The 19,417-nt window shown below is 35.8% G+C and overlaps 2 protein-coding genes across 2 annotated transcripts; both read right to left on the minus strand.

The window, feature by feature from the left end:
* Positions 1–4,657: 4,657 nt before the first annotated feature.
* On the minus strand, positions 4,658–5,022 carry LOC132062448 (pentatricopeptide repeat-containing protein At3g13150-like). Its single transcript, XM_059455021.1, has 2 exons — positions 4,732–5,022; positions 4,658–4,678 (listed from the first exon to the last, which is right to left on the minus strand). Exons 1-2 carry the CDS (start codon positions 5,020–5,022, stop codon positions 4,658–4,660), a joined length of 312 nt encoding a protein of 103 aa, XP_059311004.1.
* LOC132061852 (uncharacterized) lies at positions 4,891–8,387 on the minus strand. Its single transcript, XM_059454516.1, has 2 exons — positions 7,971–8,387; positions 4,891–5,125 (listed from the first exon to the last, which is right to left on the minus strand). The coding sequence occupies exons 1-2, from the start codon at positions 8,289–8,291 to the stop codon at positions 5,024–5,026; spliced, it is 423 nt and encodes a 140-aa protein (XP_059310499.1). The 5' UTR covers positions 8,292–8,387; the 3' UTR covers positions 4,891–5,023.
* Positions 8,388–19,417: the final 11,030 nt, after the last annotated feature.

Here is a 19,417-nt window from a genome sequence, read left to right on the forward strand (position 1 = left end):
GGAACCTAAGACATTACCCCCATCCAGGGGTGTGTTTGATCATCATATTCCACTACTGGATGGAGTCACTCCTGTAAATGCCAGGCCATACAGGTATTCTCCAATTCAAAAAGATGTCATTGAAGAAATGGTGCAGGAAATGTTATCTCAGGGTATAATTCAATATAGTTCTAGCCCTTATGCTTCACCTGTGGTGTTGGTGGGAAAGAAGGATGGATCATGGAGATTGTGTGTGGATTACAGAGCTCTCAACAAGGTGACTGTGAAGGACAAATTCCCAATTCCAATCATAGAGGAACTCTTGGATGAGCTTGGGGGGTCTAAGGTATATTCAAAAATAGACTTGAGAGCTGGTTATCATCAGATTAGAATGACACCTACTGATATCCCTAAAACTGCTTTCAAGACACATTCTGGGCACTATGAATATTTGGTGATGCCCTTTGGGTTAACCAATGCCCCATCAAGCTTTCAAAGTCTTATGAATCACATATTTCAGAATCATCTTAGAAAATTTATTTTAGTTTTCTTTGATGATATCCTAATTTATAGTAAAAGCTTGGAGGAACACCTAGTTCATTTAAGAATCACCTTTGAATTGATAGTACACAACCAACTCTTAGCTAAAAAGAGCAAATGTGTATTTGCTGCATCAAGAGTAGAATATTTAAGGCACTATATCTCAGCAGAAGGTGTAGCAACTGATCCAAAGAAAATTGAAGCTGTGCAGAAATGGCCAAAACCAACCTCAATTAAGCAGTTGAGAGGGTTCCTTGGGTTGACAGGGTATTACAGAAGATTCATTAAGGGGTATGGGGTCATAAGCAAACCCCTAACTGATCTGTTAAAGAAGGATGGGTTTGGATGGAATCAGAAAGCCAATGAAGCTTTTGACAAGCTGAAAGTGGCACTCACAACAGCACCAGTCTTGATTCTTCCTGATTTTACAATGACATTTGTGGTAGAGACTGATGCTTGCAATATGGGGGTTGGAGCAGTATTAATGCAAAAAGGGCAACCTGTTGCCTATCTTAGCAAGGGACTCTCTACTCAACATCAATTGTTGTCAGTTTATGACAAAGAACTGCTAGCATTGGTGATGGCAATTGGCAAATGGGCTCAATATTTAACTGGAAGAACTTTTGTTGTCAAAACTGATCAAAAGGCACTCAAGTTCCTTCTAGAACAAAAGTTGCATACTGGTACTCAACTGAAGTGGATTACTAAACTTATGCAGTATGATTTCTGCATAGAATATAAGAAGGGGAAGGAAAACAAGGCAGCTGATGCACTATCTAGAATGCCATTAGTAGAGTTAGCTGCTATGACCCTTTCTACAATCAAAACTGATTTGTTGGAATTGATTATGAAAAGTTGGGATTTAGACCCTGAGTTAAAAGAAATGATAATCAGTATCAAAACAGGAGAGTATGAAGGCAAGGGATACACTTTCATTCATGAACAGCTTAGAAAAAATGGGAAGCTGGTTGTAGGCCCTGATGAGCAACTGAGAAAGGAAATTATGCAGCTGTGGCACAATTCACCAGTGGGAGGTCACTGTGGAATAGACCACACATTCAGGAAGCTATCTTCCTTGTTCTACTGGAAGAAGTTAAGAGAAGATGTGCAGAAGCATGTGAAGGAATGTGACACTTGTCAAAGGCATAAGTATGACAATGCTCCATATCCAGGATTAATACAACCCTTGAAAATTCCCGAATTTGCTTGGGGAAGCATAAGCATGGACTTCATAGAAGGACTTCCTAAGTCAAAAGGGAAAACTGTCATTTGGGTGGTAGTGGACAGACTAACCAAATATGCTCATTTTGTAGGCTTATCACATCCTTATTCAGCAGCTGAGGTGGCCAAATTATTCTTGGAGAACATTTACAAACTCCATGGTATGCCAGAAGACATTGTAAGTGACAGAGACCCTATATTCACTAGCAAAATGTGGCAGGAGCTGTTTGGAATATTGGGTGTCACTCTTAATACATCAACTGCTTACCACCCCCAATCTGATGGCCAAACAGAAGTGGTAAACAGATGTCTAGAGACTTATTTGAGGTGCTTTTGTTCTGACTCTCAAGGTGACTGGTTTTCTTACTTAGCTGCTGCTGAGTGGTGGTACAACACCACTTTCCACAGCTCTATTCAAACTACCCCATATGAAGCCCTTTATGGTCAGCCACCTCCTTTGCACCTGCCTTATGTATCTGGGGAGTCTGCTATTGAAGAAGTTGATAGGAGCTTGATTACTAGAGAATTCAAATTTCAGTTGTTGCAGTATCATTTGAAGAGGAGCACAACAAAGAATGGAGGGGCAAGCCAACAAGCATAGATCTGACAGGAAATTCCAAGAAGGAGATTGGGTGTATTTGAAAATTCAGCCATATAGACAAGTTACAATGTCTGGGGCCAATTTTACAAAATTATCTGCTAAGTACTACGGCCCCTATCAAGTCCTTCAGAAAATAGGAGTTGTAGCCTATAAGTTGTCCCTACCAGCACAGCTGCTATTGCACCCTACCTTCCATGTCTCACAACTTAAACCCTGCCACCAAGTACCAAGCACTATCTCTCACCCTCCTGTTCTCTCTCTAGCTAGTCCTTACTGCCCTAAACCCAACAAGATTCTTGAGAGAAGAATGATCCAAAAGGGTAACAAGGCAATCACACAAGTGAAGGTACAGTGGGAGCAGTTACCAGAGGAACAGGCCACCTGGGAAGATTACCAAGCCTTGCTGATCAGGTTCCCTTCTTTTATTCCTTGAGGACAAGGAAGCTCTTAAGGGGGAAGGATTGATACGAATCAAAGGAGAGTTGCTTAACAGGATTGTACCAAGGCTAGTGTATGCTTGTACTTGGTAGTTATTTTAGTTAAAGGTAGAATTAATAGGGGTCCACTCTGGAATACACAGTTAGATCCCTAGTCTTTACCATATTATTTTTGTTATTTGCTTTTCAGTCCCTAAGAGTTAGTTATACAGTTTTGTCCTCTAGCTAAGTGGCAAGGATAAATACTGTTATACAGTTTTGTCCTCTAGCTAAAGTGGCAAGGATAAATACTGTAATCAGTCTTATTCACCAGCAATGGAAATATTGTTATCTCTAGCATAGTATAGTTTTTATCTTTCTTCTTAGCTGTAATTCTTCTGCAAGCATCATTTGATCGGTTTGATGACTTGATATTTCAAATATTATATAGAACTCTGATAGGTACATCAACTCAAGCTTACAAGTTGTCCCAATTTATGTGGCTCAGTTTAGATTTCGAGAATCAAATCTTTTAGTTTTGACCATGAACCCGGAAAAAGTACTATAGTCAATATAATTGATAATTCAAAATATTTAAAAGATACATGAAAAAATTCTAGTCAAAGTAAGACTCGGTTGAATCTCAAAATCCGAAAGATGCCACATAAATTGAGATGAAGGGAGCACAACATAAATAAAATTTCTCTTTTAAATCACCGTGAACCAAGACTCAATATAGCCTTTTCTTTTGCATTGTGTTAAACCATTTAAATAAAATAAATTAATATGAAAATTAAAGATAAGAACAGCAACGGAACAGAAGTTGGGCTGCAGGGAAAATTTTTTACTAAAATTTTGAAGAAGAGAGAGGAGAAGATTTTAGATGATTTATTATGGTTAAAATAAAAAGGAAGAAAGACGGTACAAGTTGAGAGAAGATAAATAAAAAGCCTTGTTCAAATGTTAAGGATATCACATTACGTGTCAGAAAAGAAAAAGAAAAAAAAAAGGAAGAAAAGGAAAGACACCAGCAGGAGTCGAACTGGCATCCCATGGGGCGGAAAAGGTGGTGCCTAACCACTGGCACCATGGGCTACATTTTACTCCGGGTGGCATACTTATTATTTGTACCTTTTCTTATAGATATATACATACACATACAAAGTTTCCACCGAGGCGACCGGGTGGCGTGGCACTCCCACGCCACTACATAGATCCGCCCCTGAGTTTAACTGTTACCATTCTCAAAATAAAAAATATAAAAAAAAAAAAAAAAAAAAAAAAAAGCTTCAAGAGGTTGCACCGTTACATGAGGAAGATGTTCATAATCGAATAAGATGTCAAGAAGAAGAATTGAAGCTAATACGAGGAATTGGGGAGTAAACAGTGCCTTTTGCTTGCCATTACATAGATAACATATCAATGACTTGGTTTCTAATTGAAATCAATGTTTATGACATCAAGATATTAGATCCTGTTTATTACTGCTTCCTATGATACTGCTTTTCTCTTCCTCTCGTCTCCTCATTGGTAGCTTATGCATTCTCCCTTCAAATAGTTCTCATGAATGGGTTCAGTTTTGACTGACTTTTATTGACATTCTTAACTTTGGCATCTGCCTATCGTTTCCTTACATTATTCTAAACTTCCACCATTCCATAGTTCTGCATGCTGACATAGTCACATATCTTATTAAATACCATCCAACCCATCAATATTACAACTCTCAAGGGTTACCTGTCAACTTCTAGTTTGGACCTTACCCTAATCTACCAGAAGAATCATGTATGGGATAGCATTTGCCACATAATGCTACCCTTTCATGTGGTGATAGTATGTTTATAAATGAACGTGGATTTTAGCATGACATAGGAATTAAAACAATATTTTAATTAAGAAATTAAACAAAAAACTTGAGAGACTGATCCCAATGCAGAATAAAAAGAACATATTAAGGAGTCAGGGATTACTTACATTGGTACTTTCAATTTCTTTTAGAAATTTCTCTGGATAGTCAATATAGTTGGCGCATTCTTTCTTTACTCTTACCACAAGCTCTTTCTCTTCAGCCTTTTCAAGGTTCCTTATCAAAATACTCATAGTCAACTTATCTGGGAAAAGTCCTGATATCTTCATCAGTTCATACATTTCCATTGCCTTCTCTATGAGATCTACTCTAAAGTATGCCCCAATCAGCTCAGTATAGGTTCTGCTATCTGGCTGTAGGCCTTCTTTCATAATGTGCACAAGGAGTTGTTCAGCCATTTCAATGAATTTGTTTCTGCCCAGCGTCATTATCATACCATTGAACACAGATATATCTGGTATGTACCACTCCTCGTTCCTGACAAAGTTGAACACCTGAACCCTGATAGGTTTCAGATAAAATGCACATTTAATATAAAATAAGGAGAAGTATTAAGATGACTGTGAATCCCTCCTCCTGCTTATGTCAAAACGCTCCAAGTTGAAAGAGATAAACTGAACAAGTATGGTCATCCCTTGTTGGGATGTACTATTAAACCTAAATTGGGGTTATTTGCTAAAAAATACGATAGAGCTACTTCGCGGTGGACTAAGTTTTCATGATGGACAGGAAGGGTAAACACCAACAGAAAGAAAGAACAATATATTGGTCCTTTTTGTCCATATCAAATATGTTTTCCTCCACAAAGTATGGAATTTTAATCAATCTAGTCTGTATCTTCAAAATCCAAATGATTAAGGTTTGCCTCCAGCAAGTTGATCATGATCACATTTCAAGTACGGTTGTGTGTTAAAGTTTGAATGCTAGACGCAACAAATTGACAAGTAAATAGTAAGCTGCTCCTATCTACACTTGCCGTGCTTAAACAGCCATAAACTTCAAATGAGAAGCAACGTCAAAATGTAGAAGAGCTTAGGGGTCATTTGGTAGAGTGTATAAGAATAGTATTGAATAGGGTGTATTAGTAATGCTGGAATTATTTTGTATCCACCGTTTGGTTTGGTGTATTGAGGGCAGTTCTGTCTTTAACCATGCATATCCATGTATTAATAACTCTTGTATTGCTAATACCATGATTTTCTATGTATAATAATAGTGTTGAATAAGGTGTATAACTAATACATGTATTAGTTATACATTTGTTGAAAGACAGTACAAACAAGGAATTAATAATACCAAAGCTAATACATGTATTATTTAAGCTAATACATCCTACCATCACGACCCCTTAAGTTCAGACATTAAACAACCCCAAAAGACAGGTTATGCAAGTGCGGGTAATTTTTTATTTTTTTTTTCTGAAACAGTTAACATTCAATTATATACAAAGCTACACCGAAGGTGTACTTCAGTAATACTTACAAGTAGTGGTTACAAAGGCAAAACCTACCACCTAGGACCTTCACAGACAATCTAAAACACTGACAAAGTCCTCAGCCTCTTGAGGAAGGTCATGAATACACCAAAAATAGAAAAACACTAGACAATTCATTTTCAATATCTGAAAAGGAGATACTCTTTTCTTTAAAACATCTCTGGTTTCTCTCCTTCCAAATTGTCCACCAAATGCAAGCTGGGACAATCTTCCATCTCTCCCTATGTCTGGACATATTCCCATCTCTATTCCCGCAAGCTAGAACATCCAATGTACTCCTTGGCATAGTCCACCTGATTCCCCTCAAATTGATGAATATTTGCCAAAGTTGTTGTGTCACTTTACAGTGTAAGAAGAGATGGTTTATTGTCTTTGCTTCAGTTTCACAAAAAAAAAAAGCATCTGGAACAAAGCTGAAGGCCTGTTTTCATCACTTTGTCCTGAGTTAAGACAGCTTGTCTAGCCACTAACCATGAAAAACCACCTTGTATGGAATCTTCACTTGCCATATCATCTTCCAAGGCCAAAACCCAGGCTGAGGCCTTATATGTTGTAAGCACTTATCAGCAGATTTGACAGAAAAAGTCCTTTTCTTCTCCTTCAGCCAGACTAGACTATCTTCATTAGTGGAAAAATCCTTGAAAAGCTCAAGGGTTCTATAGAAATCTGTCAACCTCTCCACTTCCCAATTCCCAAGTGCGGGTATTTTAACATACTTAGTTATGGATATAGGGGTGTAATAGTGTATCAGTGTAATTAACCATTTTTAGCTTCTTTTTTTTTTTTATAACCATGATTTCCGGGCCAACTTGCGTGCACCTCGACTAATTTCACGGGATATCTGCCACCTCCCACCAGCAATAGGTACCAGGTAATTATGTCCAGCAAGGCTACAATAGATGGAAAAAAATCACCTAGTGTTTTGTCTCTACTGAGAATTGAACCTGAGACCTCATGGTGCTCAACCCCAGGGGCGGTCCTATGTGGTTTCAAGTGGGTTCATATGAACCCACTTCGTTGAAAAATAACCTTTGTATATACATGTATATTTAATCTGTTTTTAAAATATATATATGTATATATAGTATTATTTATATATTTCTTATATATTAAACCCACTTGGTAAAAATCCTAGGTCCGCCACTGCTCAACCCACTTCGTTAACCACAAGGCCACACCCTTGGGTGCAACCCTTTTCAGCTTTTTATCACCAGACTTATAAGTGCACTGCTCAAATTTGAACAGAAGCTAAAGGTAGGATGAAAGTTGATGTAGCTTTGGTTTAAGGCGTAGTAGAGAGACCCTTTAAGCCAAAAATTATGCTACTTTTTTGGGAATTACTGAAAATCTAAATCTTATTTGAAAACAAATTTATATATGTTAATTAAACTCTAAGGGGTTATTTGGTTGGTGGGATAGGATATATATTTTATCCCACCATTTGTATTAGAATTGTGCGATAAAATAATCATGGGACTAATTAATACTCTCTCTAACCCAATTCGTGTGTCACAGTTCGAATTTTGAGAGTCAAAGCTGTTAGTTTTGACCTTGTACGGACAAACAATCCTTAAGTCTTTTTAGATAAAATTTACATATTTAAAAACTCACAATAATTGACAATTCAAAATATTTAAAAGATATAAATATAGAAAAAGTGGTGGTCAAACAAAAAGGTGCGACGTAAATAAGACCAAGAGAGTAATCATTACCAAACACAAAATAAAACAATCCCACATTTTATTCCGGACCATTATCCTTATCCCACCTACCAAACCAAACAACCCATAAAAGCGAACAGAATTCAAGTGAGTAGAGCATAAAGAGATTCAGAAGAGAGGATTGAAATACCTTGAGAGCCAAGTGAAGTTGATTTTGTCTTTGCAACTCAGTCAAGGTGTCTAATACATCAGCCTTCAATAGCCTACTAAGTTTGTTTTCCAACATCTCTTCTAATTTGTGAGGTGATGTTGCTGCTAATTTCAGAGACTGCACAGCTTGTATTGCCTCTGATGACAATACCCTTGACCTCCACATGGGTTTTCTTGGCCCATTTCTCAACCCACACACTGTTGTTTTCTGCTGCTTTCTCATTGAAACCGTATAATTGAGTTGGGTTCTTGAAATTTGAAGAAAACCCATTTGAGAAAATTGAATTCCAAGGGAACCCATTATTAAGGCGAAAAGTAAATTGAGAAGGTAACTAACAACAAGCCTGCGGAGCTTTATACATTAGTAAGAGTTGTAGGAAGTTTTTCTAAGGGACTGTTTGGAAAGCCACCTGGTAATTGAAATTACATTTGTCTGGCAAACGAAAACAAGCATCTTATCGTAATCTATGCGTAATTATATTATAATAGTAAAATAGGTCATTGTAATTATACTACTGTGTAATTACTAGGTTGTGTAATTACTATCATTAGTAATTACATAGCCTAGTAATTACACAGTAGTATAATTACAACGACCTATTTGTTTGTCATAATATAATTACAGTATGATTACAAGCATGTTGTTTGGTTCTTGTAAATGTAATTACATTGATTAGTTTAATTTAAAAATAAAATTTAATTATAAAAAATTTAAAATTAATATTTAAAAAATATTTACCTTTATAAATGATATTAAATTAGTTATTTAATAACACATTGTTTATTGAAAATATATTAATTAATAATCATATATTTGTAACTAATATTATAAAAAATAATTGATATATATTTTTCAAATTAATAATATTTAATTTTAATTAATTATAAAACTTAAGAGAAGACTTTTTTTGTGAGAACGTCCTGGATTGGATGTTTGACAAAAAAAAAAAAATTTATAAATATAATGCTACAACATTATTCAAATGTTTGAAACAAAAAATCATCAAATGTAAGTGAAAAATAAACAACATGCAATGTGAAAGCAAATATCTTAAAATTGAAAATATAACCTAAATTCAAAATCCAAAATAAAAAGTTTAACATAATATTTTTATGTCAAATTCCAACATTACATAAGCTCCATCGTAACTTAAGTAAATAATTCAAAAGAAAGGGAAAATATAAGTCTATAACCTCATTCACAACGAAATTCTACATTAATAACGCCACTCGTCATATGTCAAGTTTGTTAATGACCCATTCTTTCCAATATTAAGAGGTGCAGTTTCAAAAATTAGAATAATAACACGGTTATGCTAAATGAATAAAATAAAAAAATAAAAAATACGAGCAATTACATGGAATCACAAGAAGTAAAGGTTGGGAATGAGAAGTAAGGAAAATGAAAAATAAATAATATAAAAATAAAAATGCATTTTCATAAATAAAAATAATTAAAAGTATAAATAAAAAGAATTAAAATAATAGAAATGAAAAATAAACAAAAAATAAAAAGAAATTAAAATAAACAAAAAAGAAACAACCTAAAAAGTAACTATGTAATTACAGGGTGTAATTACACCCAATTCTCAACCCCCTCCCCCCCTGAGAATTGGAGAGAGTAATTACACCAAATTCCCACCTAACTGTATAATTACTTGGTCAAACAAACAGGTCAAACTGTGTAATTACACTCAATTTCAATTACCTGGGTGGCTTTCCAAACAGGCCCTAAAAGAAATGGTAAATACCCGCCCATATCCTGTGTTTACATCATATAATACAATTTATCATGAACATGATTAAGTAATAGTTCTATATATATATATTCAATCACATTCTAATTCATTACTTTGGTATATAAACACTAGGTGTAGGTCTTCATCTCAAATTATTTATCGTTTTTTTACACGCTCTTGAAAAATACTCCCTCCATCTCAAAATAGTTGTCGAATTTTTCATTTACACGCCCATTAAGAAAGCATTTGTAAGGGTAGCATTTTGACTATTTTATCCTCTTAACATATTTCATCATGTTCTCTCTCAATAAATATTTACTCCATTAATCATTAAACATCTTAAATGTTGATATGTGAACTCATAAAATCAGCCCATTGATATAATTAATACAAGGGTAAAATAGAAAAAAAAAACTACTTAATTTTATCTTGAGTAAATAAAACGATAAATATTTTGAGACAAGTACTTTTAGTAAGGACGACAAATATTTTGAGACGGAGGGAGTATTAATTAGGATGTGTATTTGACTAACTTTAGCCTATTTATGTCTAAGCTATAATCTCTCCATTAAATGTAAACTCTATGTATGTGTCATCTCTATTAATGATAAAATTCTACTGAGGGTAAAATGGGAAAAAATAATTAATTGTGCCTTGAACTTCTAAAACGACAAATAATTTGAGACAACTATTTTTAGTAACCATGACAGATAATTTGAGACGGAGGGAGTATGAAATATGATTTATGCCCCAATTTTTAAAAATCACCCAACTTGACTAATTTTCCCGAATTTGTCATCCTTATTATTTTCTTCCTCTATCCAAACCACATTCGGAAACTCTAATTCTTATTATTTTATGCAATATATAAAAACCACATTAGTTAACTCTAATGCTTATTATTTTTTTCAAACTGATCAATTGCCAAAAAGTGCCAAGTTTTTTAATGAAGTTTAGAATATTGGGTAATGGGTAATAGAGCATGCAACAGTTTGGTGGCCGATATAAATGGCGTCATTTTTATAAAAATAAAATTTTAGGGTAAAATTTGAATAAATAAATAAATAAAAATGTAATGGTTCTAAACTAAAACTAAAAACGGGGTTTCAGGTGTCTTCCAAATTCAAATACAACTTCAAATTGTATTTGAAATTTTCATGACCAACGGGTCCTTAAATACTCAAATTTTCAGATATAATATTGTCGAAATTCTAGGTGCATGACCCGTTGGAATTTTGAACTAATTAAAAAGTTTAAAAAATGGGATTCTTGCATAACTATTCACTCGACAGAAAAAAAAAAGAAAAAAAAAAAAGGGTATACGCTGCTTGTTCCATCAAATCAAATACTAACAAAGTGTAACAATTCTCATATAGCCTGAGATATGTAGGAAATCCATGCATTTTTATTTTAAGAGATGAATTGATTTGGTCGGACAAAAATCAGGTTTGTCAATTTTCTTTGCCCAGGTTTGGCTTCGTCGTCCCTGGACAACAAAAGATGCAATTGGTGGGACCTAATTTTTGCCCTCCATAAAATTTTATTTAATTAATCAAACTTCTTGAATCACAAACGGAGTGACATATGCACAAAGTTAAAGGATTTTACAAAATTGCTCTGGTGAAATTTTGCCTTTACATTTGGAAAAATATCATCAAGTATATTATTTTATATCAGTTGAATATTTATCATAAGTTTTAAACATATTTATCAGAATTTAAAGTCAAAGTAGTGAAAACAATTGTTTAATTGATTATATAAACTATTCTATAATTAATTGATAAATATTTCACTCCGTTAATCAAGAAATTTCACTAATTAAATATATAATTAATTTCATCCCAATTTTTACATCAATTTGACTTTAATTTTAATTATTTTCAAATTTGGTTACGATTACAGTATTTAATTCATTTCTGAGTTAATTTTGATTACAATTGAAATGTTTTGATAAATTTTAGCATCAATTTTGGCTACGATTGAAACAAATATGGCTAGCCTTTAAATTTATTGATAGCTACATTTTGCATCTTCTAGCCATTTTATAAAAATCATCATGCAATTTCTTATATTTTTGGGCCGATGTCCATTTTCCCGTCCAAACTTACCCGGACCCGGTCCACTACACCTTTAAACACCCCAAACGGCCCAATCCCTTCTATTTTCCATTTTCAACGAAGGGAATAACAACCCTAACGTTTCCCTCTCTTATTCGTTCTTGCTCACGTCACTTGTCGGAAATGGTAAGGCCAAAGCTGTGTGCTGCTTTATATCAGGCCTTGTGTGGCCGCTTCGGGCAAGAGCATTAATTGTTCTTGTCCTCTCCATCGAGAAACACTACACCCAAAGGTAAAATCCTCCTCTCTTCTTCTTTTTCTACATGTTTTAATGGGATTTGTCTCACTACAACACAGTGAATCTATAGCTACAAAATACATTCTAGCTAACTATGAAAATTTCTGCGGCTAACCACTTTAGCCACAATATTTTTTCCGTAGCAATATGTAGTGTAGCTAAAAGTTAGCTACAGACTTTACATGATCCGTGGCTAGGGACTAATACTTATTGCTACGAATTTTTATTGTGTTGTAGCTGTGACAAGAAATGTTCTTGCCACGAAAAATATGTTTATAGCAAATATTTTTATTGTTTTGCCACGAAAAATAAAATTTATAGCTGTTACATCCCGTATTTTGAACGACGAGACGATTCGGGTTAACTATGAAAAGTTAGGATTAAGACCATTCCGGGGTACGAAGTCGGGACGTGTGACCTTCGATTTTGTCATGCGACCTAAGTGTGTATGACGTTATTGGTATGGAATCATTAAAGAAACTTTTGGACCAAAGATGGAATTAAGGAAAGTTGGCTATTATTTGGGAATGAAATCTTGTCATGGCCACGGTTGGCTATTAGTTGCAATAAGAAGATGACTTAAGGGACCATTTCATCATCTTCTCAAGACATTAGAAAAATCAAGAACCATGGAGAAAAAAATCACCAAGCATTCGGCCAAGGAGAAAAATTTCAAGACCAAGAACTAGCCTTCCTAAAATTATTTCTTCTAAGCAAATCTACTAATTCAAGGGTGCTTGATAACGTGGAGATGTTATTTCAAGCGTTGGATTACTCGTTTTCATCCTTGGCCAACTTTGGACAAGTTGAGGATTTGTGAAGAAAGGTAAGTTTAATCTTGTTTTTATGAGTTATGAAAGGTTTATGTGTGTTGTTGTATGTTGATATGGATGGAATTCATGGAAATTTGGTGTTTGAAGTTGAGCCACGTACTAGGGTACTTGGCCGTGCAAGTGTGTGTGTTGTGTTAAAGTTGGTGCATGAGCTTTATGTAGCATGTTTGGTTATTGTAGAGTGTTGAAACAAATGAAAATCATTAATATGTATGTATGTGAGGTTGGCCGAATATGGCCTCTTGTGCATGTCAAGAAATGAATTGAGTTTTCTTGGAATTTTGGTTGTTGTTGTTATGTAGATTCTATGTTGGAAACAAGAGTTTAATGATTCGAATTGTATTGTGTAAGTGTATCGCTGTTTTGGAAGATTTTGTGTATTTAGTGTGATTTTTATGTTTATGGAAATGGCATGATTAGAGTGTGGATTGTTGAAGTAAATCATGATTTGAAATCAAGGAATGCATTAGAGTTGAGGTTCTCGGGTTTGGGGATCATTTCGGGTGGAATGGAGTATTCGTTGGATTGTTGGAAATATTGTATGAATTATTTAAAGAGTTCTTGAATGTTGTTTGAATGGTTTTGGATTGATAATGGAATATGCGTTAGTTTGGTTACATGTTGGTTTGTAAGTATGTAGTTGTAGTAAGCATAATTGGAATATTGTTGGAATGTGGAGAAGGATTATTAATGTTCGAATGTGTTTGAATTGATTATGGATATTGTTGGAATGATTGTTGGTGTTGTTGTGTTGTTGAATTTGGCCGAGTTGAATTCTCGGGGTTGGTCTATTTATGTCGCCCAAAGGATTATGTGTTAGTTGGAGATGAATTTCTAAGTTTTTATGGTTGACGTTGGTACTTATTGATGTTATGTAGATCTTGGAGAGTTCGAGATATAAGTTTGATGTGTGCAAGCGAGGTATGTAAAGCTTAACCTTTCTTTCTTTTGGCATGTCTTAGTTCAATATAGGCTATGATACTAGCCTCGAGGAAATTCCATTCTCATAATCCGAGCATGACTATGATTCGCGTTTGTCTTTTGGTACTCGTATGTTGATGTGAGAAAATATTGGTTTTGATGTTATTGGAAAAATTGATTTTAAAGTTGCATAAAAACTTGGTTTTCAAAAGAGTTCTATTTTTAACGATGTTGAAACTACGAATGCTCATAACTTTCGACTAAGGGCTCGGATTGCCTCGATATCGTCGTAGGAGGTTGTATGACGTGTGATGAGTATGTTTTCTATAGGCGGGCCCGGCTCGGGTCGACACTCGTTGGTCCCGCGACCTTCTTTTGTGCACCGAAGACGTTTGGAAGAGTTTGGTATGACGATTTTTCCCGACTCCCAAGTATGGTCGTTTTACTTACTTTTTGAACTTATGATAATGATTTTGTGCATATAGCTACTCACGAATACATCTTTCACCGGTTCCGGCCGGTTTGTTGTCGTGCGCATTATGATATATATTCCGGAGTTATAGTTTACGGTTCCGAGACCTCGCCATGTGGCGGGGTTCGTTTATGAAGTTATCTTTGTGATATGGCTTATGATGTGTTGTGATGATGTGTTTATTTGAAATCTTCGGTGTTATCGTGTTATGGCGTTCAACGACGGGCGGGCGACCATATTTTCCGTGCCCTATGCATACTTTGTATTTTGAAAAAATAAACATTTGACATTTTCGAAAGGTACTTACTAAGATTTCGTTTTATTTTTGCATACTCGCACATATTTCGCATCGACCCCCTTTTCTTCGGGGGCCGCGTTTCAACTAAGATTTGGCGATCCGCCGCTTGGGAGACCTACCTCGTCGTGTTGAGTGCTCCTTTTATCCCGAGCCTACATCTTGGTATATACTCGTTCGTCGTACGTGTGTGTGTGTTCGGGGTACGGCGGGGCCCCGTCCCGTCATATTAGTCCGTTGGTTTGTTTAGAGGCCATGACGTATATGTGGGTTGTGTGCCTATACGGACGAGTTTGTATATTATAAATTAGCCTTGTCGGCTCTCGATATATATGTGTTTGAGTTTGAGATGTGTTTGAGATAGCGTTTGATATTTGTATTACCACTGTGTGTGATTTCATAACCTACGGGGTTGGGTCGTGACAATAGCAATCTTTATATTGTAGCTACAATGTGTTCTTTTGTGGCAAAAAGTCTAGTAGATTTGCCATGGAAATACAAATTTGGTGGCTATTTTTATAGTTTAGTCTCGTGGCAACAAAATTATATTTAGCTACGAGTTCAAAAATCTATTGCTATGAATTAAAGTATTTGCCACAAATATTTTTGTACATAACTAAGAATCCAATTTTTAGCCATGAAATATATAAAATTATAGTTAGATTTTTTCTTCATTTGCTATGAAAAGTGAAAATGAGTAGCACTATTTTTAGCAATTAAATATGCAGTTAGCTACGAATTCTAAAATTTCATCGCTGCAAATTGAAGAATACGCCACAAGCATTATTAATCAGAAGAATTTTTCTATACAAATTAAAAAAATTAGATTCCAAAATAGGTCTCAAGTTACACATAGTTACATATCTAAATTTTCAAACATTCACAATACATTATTCTTCTATGACAACAATTACAGTAGAAGTATCTTGCTTGAGACTCGAAGCCTCACAATCTTCTGATTTCTCTCCTCCTACGCGGCCTCCAATTGCCTCTTAGTTTGATCATCCACCCTAATTTATCACTGCTGCTCTAATAATTCCATAAATCAGCGTGTTAATTTTGATAAAGCAAATTAACATCAGAAACATAACGAATAATTATATAAATATATCTAACAATTGATCATATATTATGAAAAATACATCGACTAAATTCTCATGAAAAATCTTCATAAATCTTCTACAATTTTTAGCTTTTTACATAGCAATAAAATGATTGATGTCAAAAGGTGGAATAAAGATTTTTCTATTTGTGCTAGTTGTCAAATGGGAAAGAGCTGTAAGTTACCCATTCAAGTATCAAATAAAATAGAAACTGAGCCATTAGCAAACGTGCATAGTGATTTGTGGGGACCTGCTCCTATTGCATCATCTCAAGGAATTAAATATTATGTCATATTCATTGACGATTGCACACGATTTACTTAGTTTTATCCTTTGAAGAGAAAATCGGATTTTCTATCTACCTTCATAGTCTTTCAAAAATTGGTAGAAAATCAATTTTTGAGGAAACTTAAGGTGTTTCAGTGTGATGGTGGAGGAGAATTCAATAGTATGGCTTTCATTAATCACTTGGCTCAAATTGGTGTCACAAGACAAATTTCATGTCCACATGCTCCTGAACAGAATGAAGTCGCAGAAAGGAAACATAAACACATTGTTGAAACTGGCCTGACTTTGCTCTTTAATGCAAATTTATCATTGTTTCTTTGGGTTGAAGCATTTACGACGTCTGTCTTTCTAATAAATAGGATGCCTGCCCCTACCTTGAACATGCTATCTCCGTTTTGCTAAATTACATGGACAAATTCCTAATTACAACACTTTAAAGGTCTTTGGGTGCAGATGTTTTCCTTATCTCAAAGGACAAAAAAAGGACAAGTTTCAACCAAAAACATTCTCTTCTGTGTTTATCAGTTATAGTCTACTTTACAAAGGGTTTAGGTATTATCATCCTCAATCAAGAAAGGTTTTCATCTCACAACATGTTATCCTTGATGAAATAATATTACCTTATGTATCCTCCACTAATGATCTTTCTGCATAATCAAGTAGCACTCAATTTGCTACCTTCCATGAATTCCTACAACGGCCACACAAAGATTCAACCACTACAATTCCTCATGATTTTGATACTACATGTTCCCCTGCAGATCAGCCCCAAAACGTTGAACAGATTGCAATTTTTGACCACTTTGTTACACAAATGCAGCATGAGTTGCCTGCACCTTGGGACCTCTTCATTTCTTTCTTGGCATCGAGGTCCGTCGCGACAAGAATGGCCTTTTTCTCAGCCAACACAAGTATGCTGCTGCTATCCTCCAGCGAACAAATATGGTATCTGCCCGTGCTCATTCATCTCCTCTTTTCCAGAAATATCATTTACATGACTCGGCTGGTTCTCTTGTTGATGCTTCTGAATATTGCAGCTTGATTGGCGCTTTGCTGTACTGAACGCTAACCCAACCTGAGATATCTCATGATGTGAACCTTTTATGTCAATTTATGAAGACTCCGACTAAAGTTCATGGATCTAGGATCAAACGAATGCTTCTCTACATCGCTGGAACTCCTCACTTGGGTCTACGCATCTCCTCTCAGTTGTCTCTTAATTTGGTTAGCTATTCCGATGCCGAATGGTCTGGATGTCCCATTATTCAACACTCTACAGCTGGAATTTGTGTTTTTCTTAGTTCCAATCCCATTAGTTGGTCTTCCAAGAAACAAAACACCATCGCAAGATCTAGCGCGGAAGCTGAGTATCGCTCATTAGCTTCTCTAGCCACGAACATGACCTGGATCACCTACTTGTTGAAAGACATTGGTCTATCCTTGCCTCGGCCTCCTTTCCTCATTACAAAAAACATTAGTGTTCTCCATTTAACGGCTAATCCAGTGTTATATGCTCGCACCAAGCATGTCGAGCTAGATTATCATTTTGTCCGTAATAAGGTGGTCTAAGGTGCAATGGTGACAAAATTTGTTTCATCGCTTCAACAAGTATCGGACATCTTCACTAAACCATTGCCAAAGTTCCAGTTCCGGGCGCTATGATCCAAGCTAGGTATTGTTGATATCCTCACCACCAGCTTGATGGGGGGAGGGGGGAGGATGGGGGGGGGGATGTAAGACAACCAGGTTAGGGTGGTTAGGACTCCTAGTCATAAGTATTATGAAGCTTCTCAAAGGTTGCGAAAGGCCGTATATGAGTTATAAGTATGTATCTAAAGGTTCGGGATCATACGAGTTGAAGAAGATACATTTAATTTCGGGAAGTGTGTGTCACACCCCAATTCTGATAGGGCATGATGGGCACCCGACCCTCACTTAGAGCCGAGGGAACCCGTGGTTCTCGTTATACTCATAATCTTACCGGACTCTTAATCGTGAAATGATATGCATAATGGAAGCTTTTCAAAACGTTCTTTTCGTCTTTCTTAACTCAAGTAAAAATCTGTAATAGTATGAATCCGTAAAGTAATGCATAATGCTACATCGTCTTGCATAGCTGCTTACAAGGCTAATGTACTGTATACATGACTCTGTCTGCGAAAGTCTCTAACACAAGATATGATATCAAAATCTAAGATGGGACAGGACCCCAACATACCCATAATGTGCATGACTCAGCTCATGAGGACATACTCCGACACGGTATCACTCCGAACTGAATGGAGTCTACCAATCCGACTAACGACCGGAACATCCTATAGTCAAACTCCGGATAACTTTCTCGTAAAGCAATATGGGGCTATGTGCGTGAAACACGGTGCCCCCCGCAAAAGGACGTCGGTATTACGGACAATGTCGAGTATGTAAAGCATAATCAATAGCATAATGAAAGCATATGAAATAACATAGTATGGACGAGTTATGAAATGAAAGAGCTAGGTATACCTCTAGCAATGCTCGTTATACTTACTTGTCCTCTTTCTACTGGGAAACTTCCATTTCATACATTTGAACACATAGTAGTATCATACCCGACCATATAGGTTCGGTGTCTTACGTACCCAGCTATAATAAAGCTTGGTGTTATAGTACCTGGCCCTACCAAGGCTCAGTGTTGTCCATTCCTGGCCCTACCAAGGCTCAGTGTTATCCGTACCCAACAGTAGTGGTGTGCACGCAATAGATATCATACCCGGCCATATAGGCTCGGTGTCACAACATAGCATTCATACATTCATAACATACATATGTATCCGGGAGAAACATTTCAACACTATCGGGGTGACACGAAGTCTATAAACTCCCGATTTCTATTATTGAATCACCATCATCTTTATCGTCATCACTATTATCATCGTCATCATTATCATCACAAGAAACGTTGTCAACAATATCAAGAGAATCTCAAGGGTCATGAGCTTATAGCCTTTATAAGAATAGGAATAGCGTGAACGTCTCGTGTAGACGCAAAATGAGGGAAACATGACTTTAGAAAGAAGGATTAGTCTTACATACCTCTTTGTCTCTTTAACCTTCTCAATTTAACACTTCCTTCCAATGTTCACGATTATACATTCAAGAGAATTCGTATTAACATTAGCTAATCGATCATATGAACATGCTCAACTAAGGCTAGAGAAAATTGGGCAGCTTTCCCTTTGTTTATCCAACTTTCCCCATATCATATATCAACTCCCAAACATCTATAATACATTTACAATATTATAACCAACAATCTTCATTCATCTACATTATCCACATTTCACAATTTTACTTCAATTCATCCATAATCATGGTCATAGTACACTAGTACGTTTTCTCGCATATAATGCTTATCCCATGTTCTTAGTGTCATTTATAA

This window comes from Lycium ferocissimum, chromosome 7 (genome assembly GCF_029784015.1).
Source record: "Lycium ferocissimum isolate CSIRO_LF1 chromosome 7, AGI_CSIRO_Lferr_CH_V1, whole genome shotgun sequence".
NCBI classification, from domain to species: Eukaryota; Viridiplantae; Streptophyta; class Magnoliopsida; order Solanales; family Solanaceae; genus Lycium; species Lycium ferocissimum.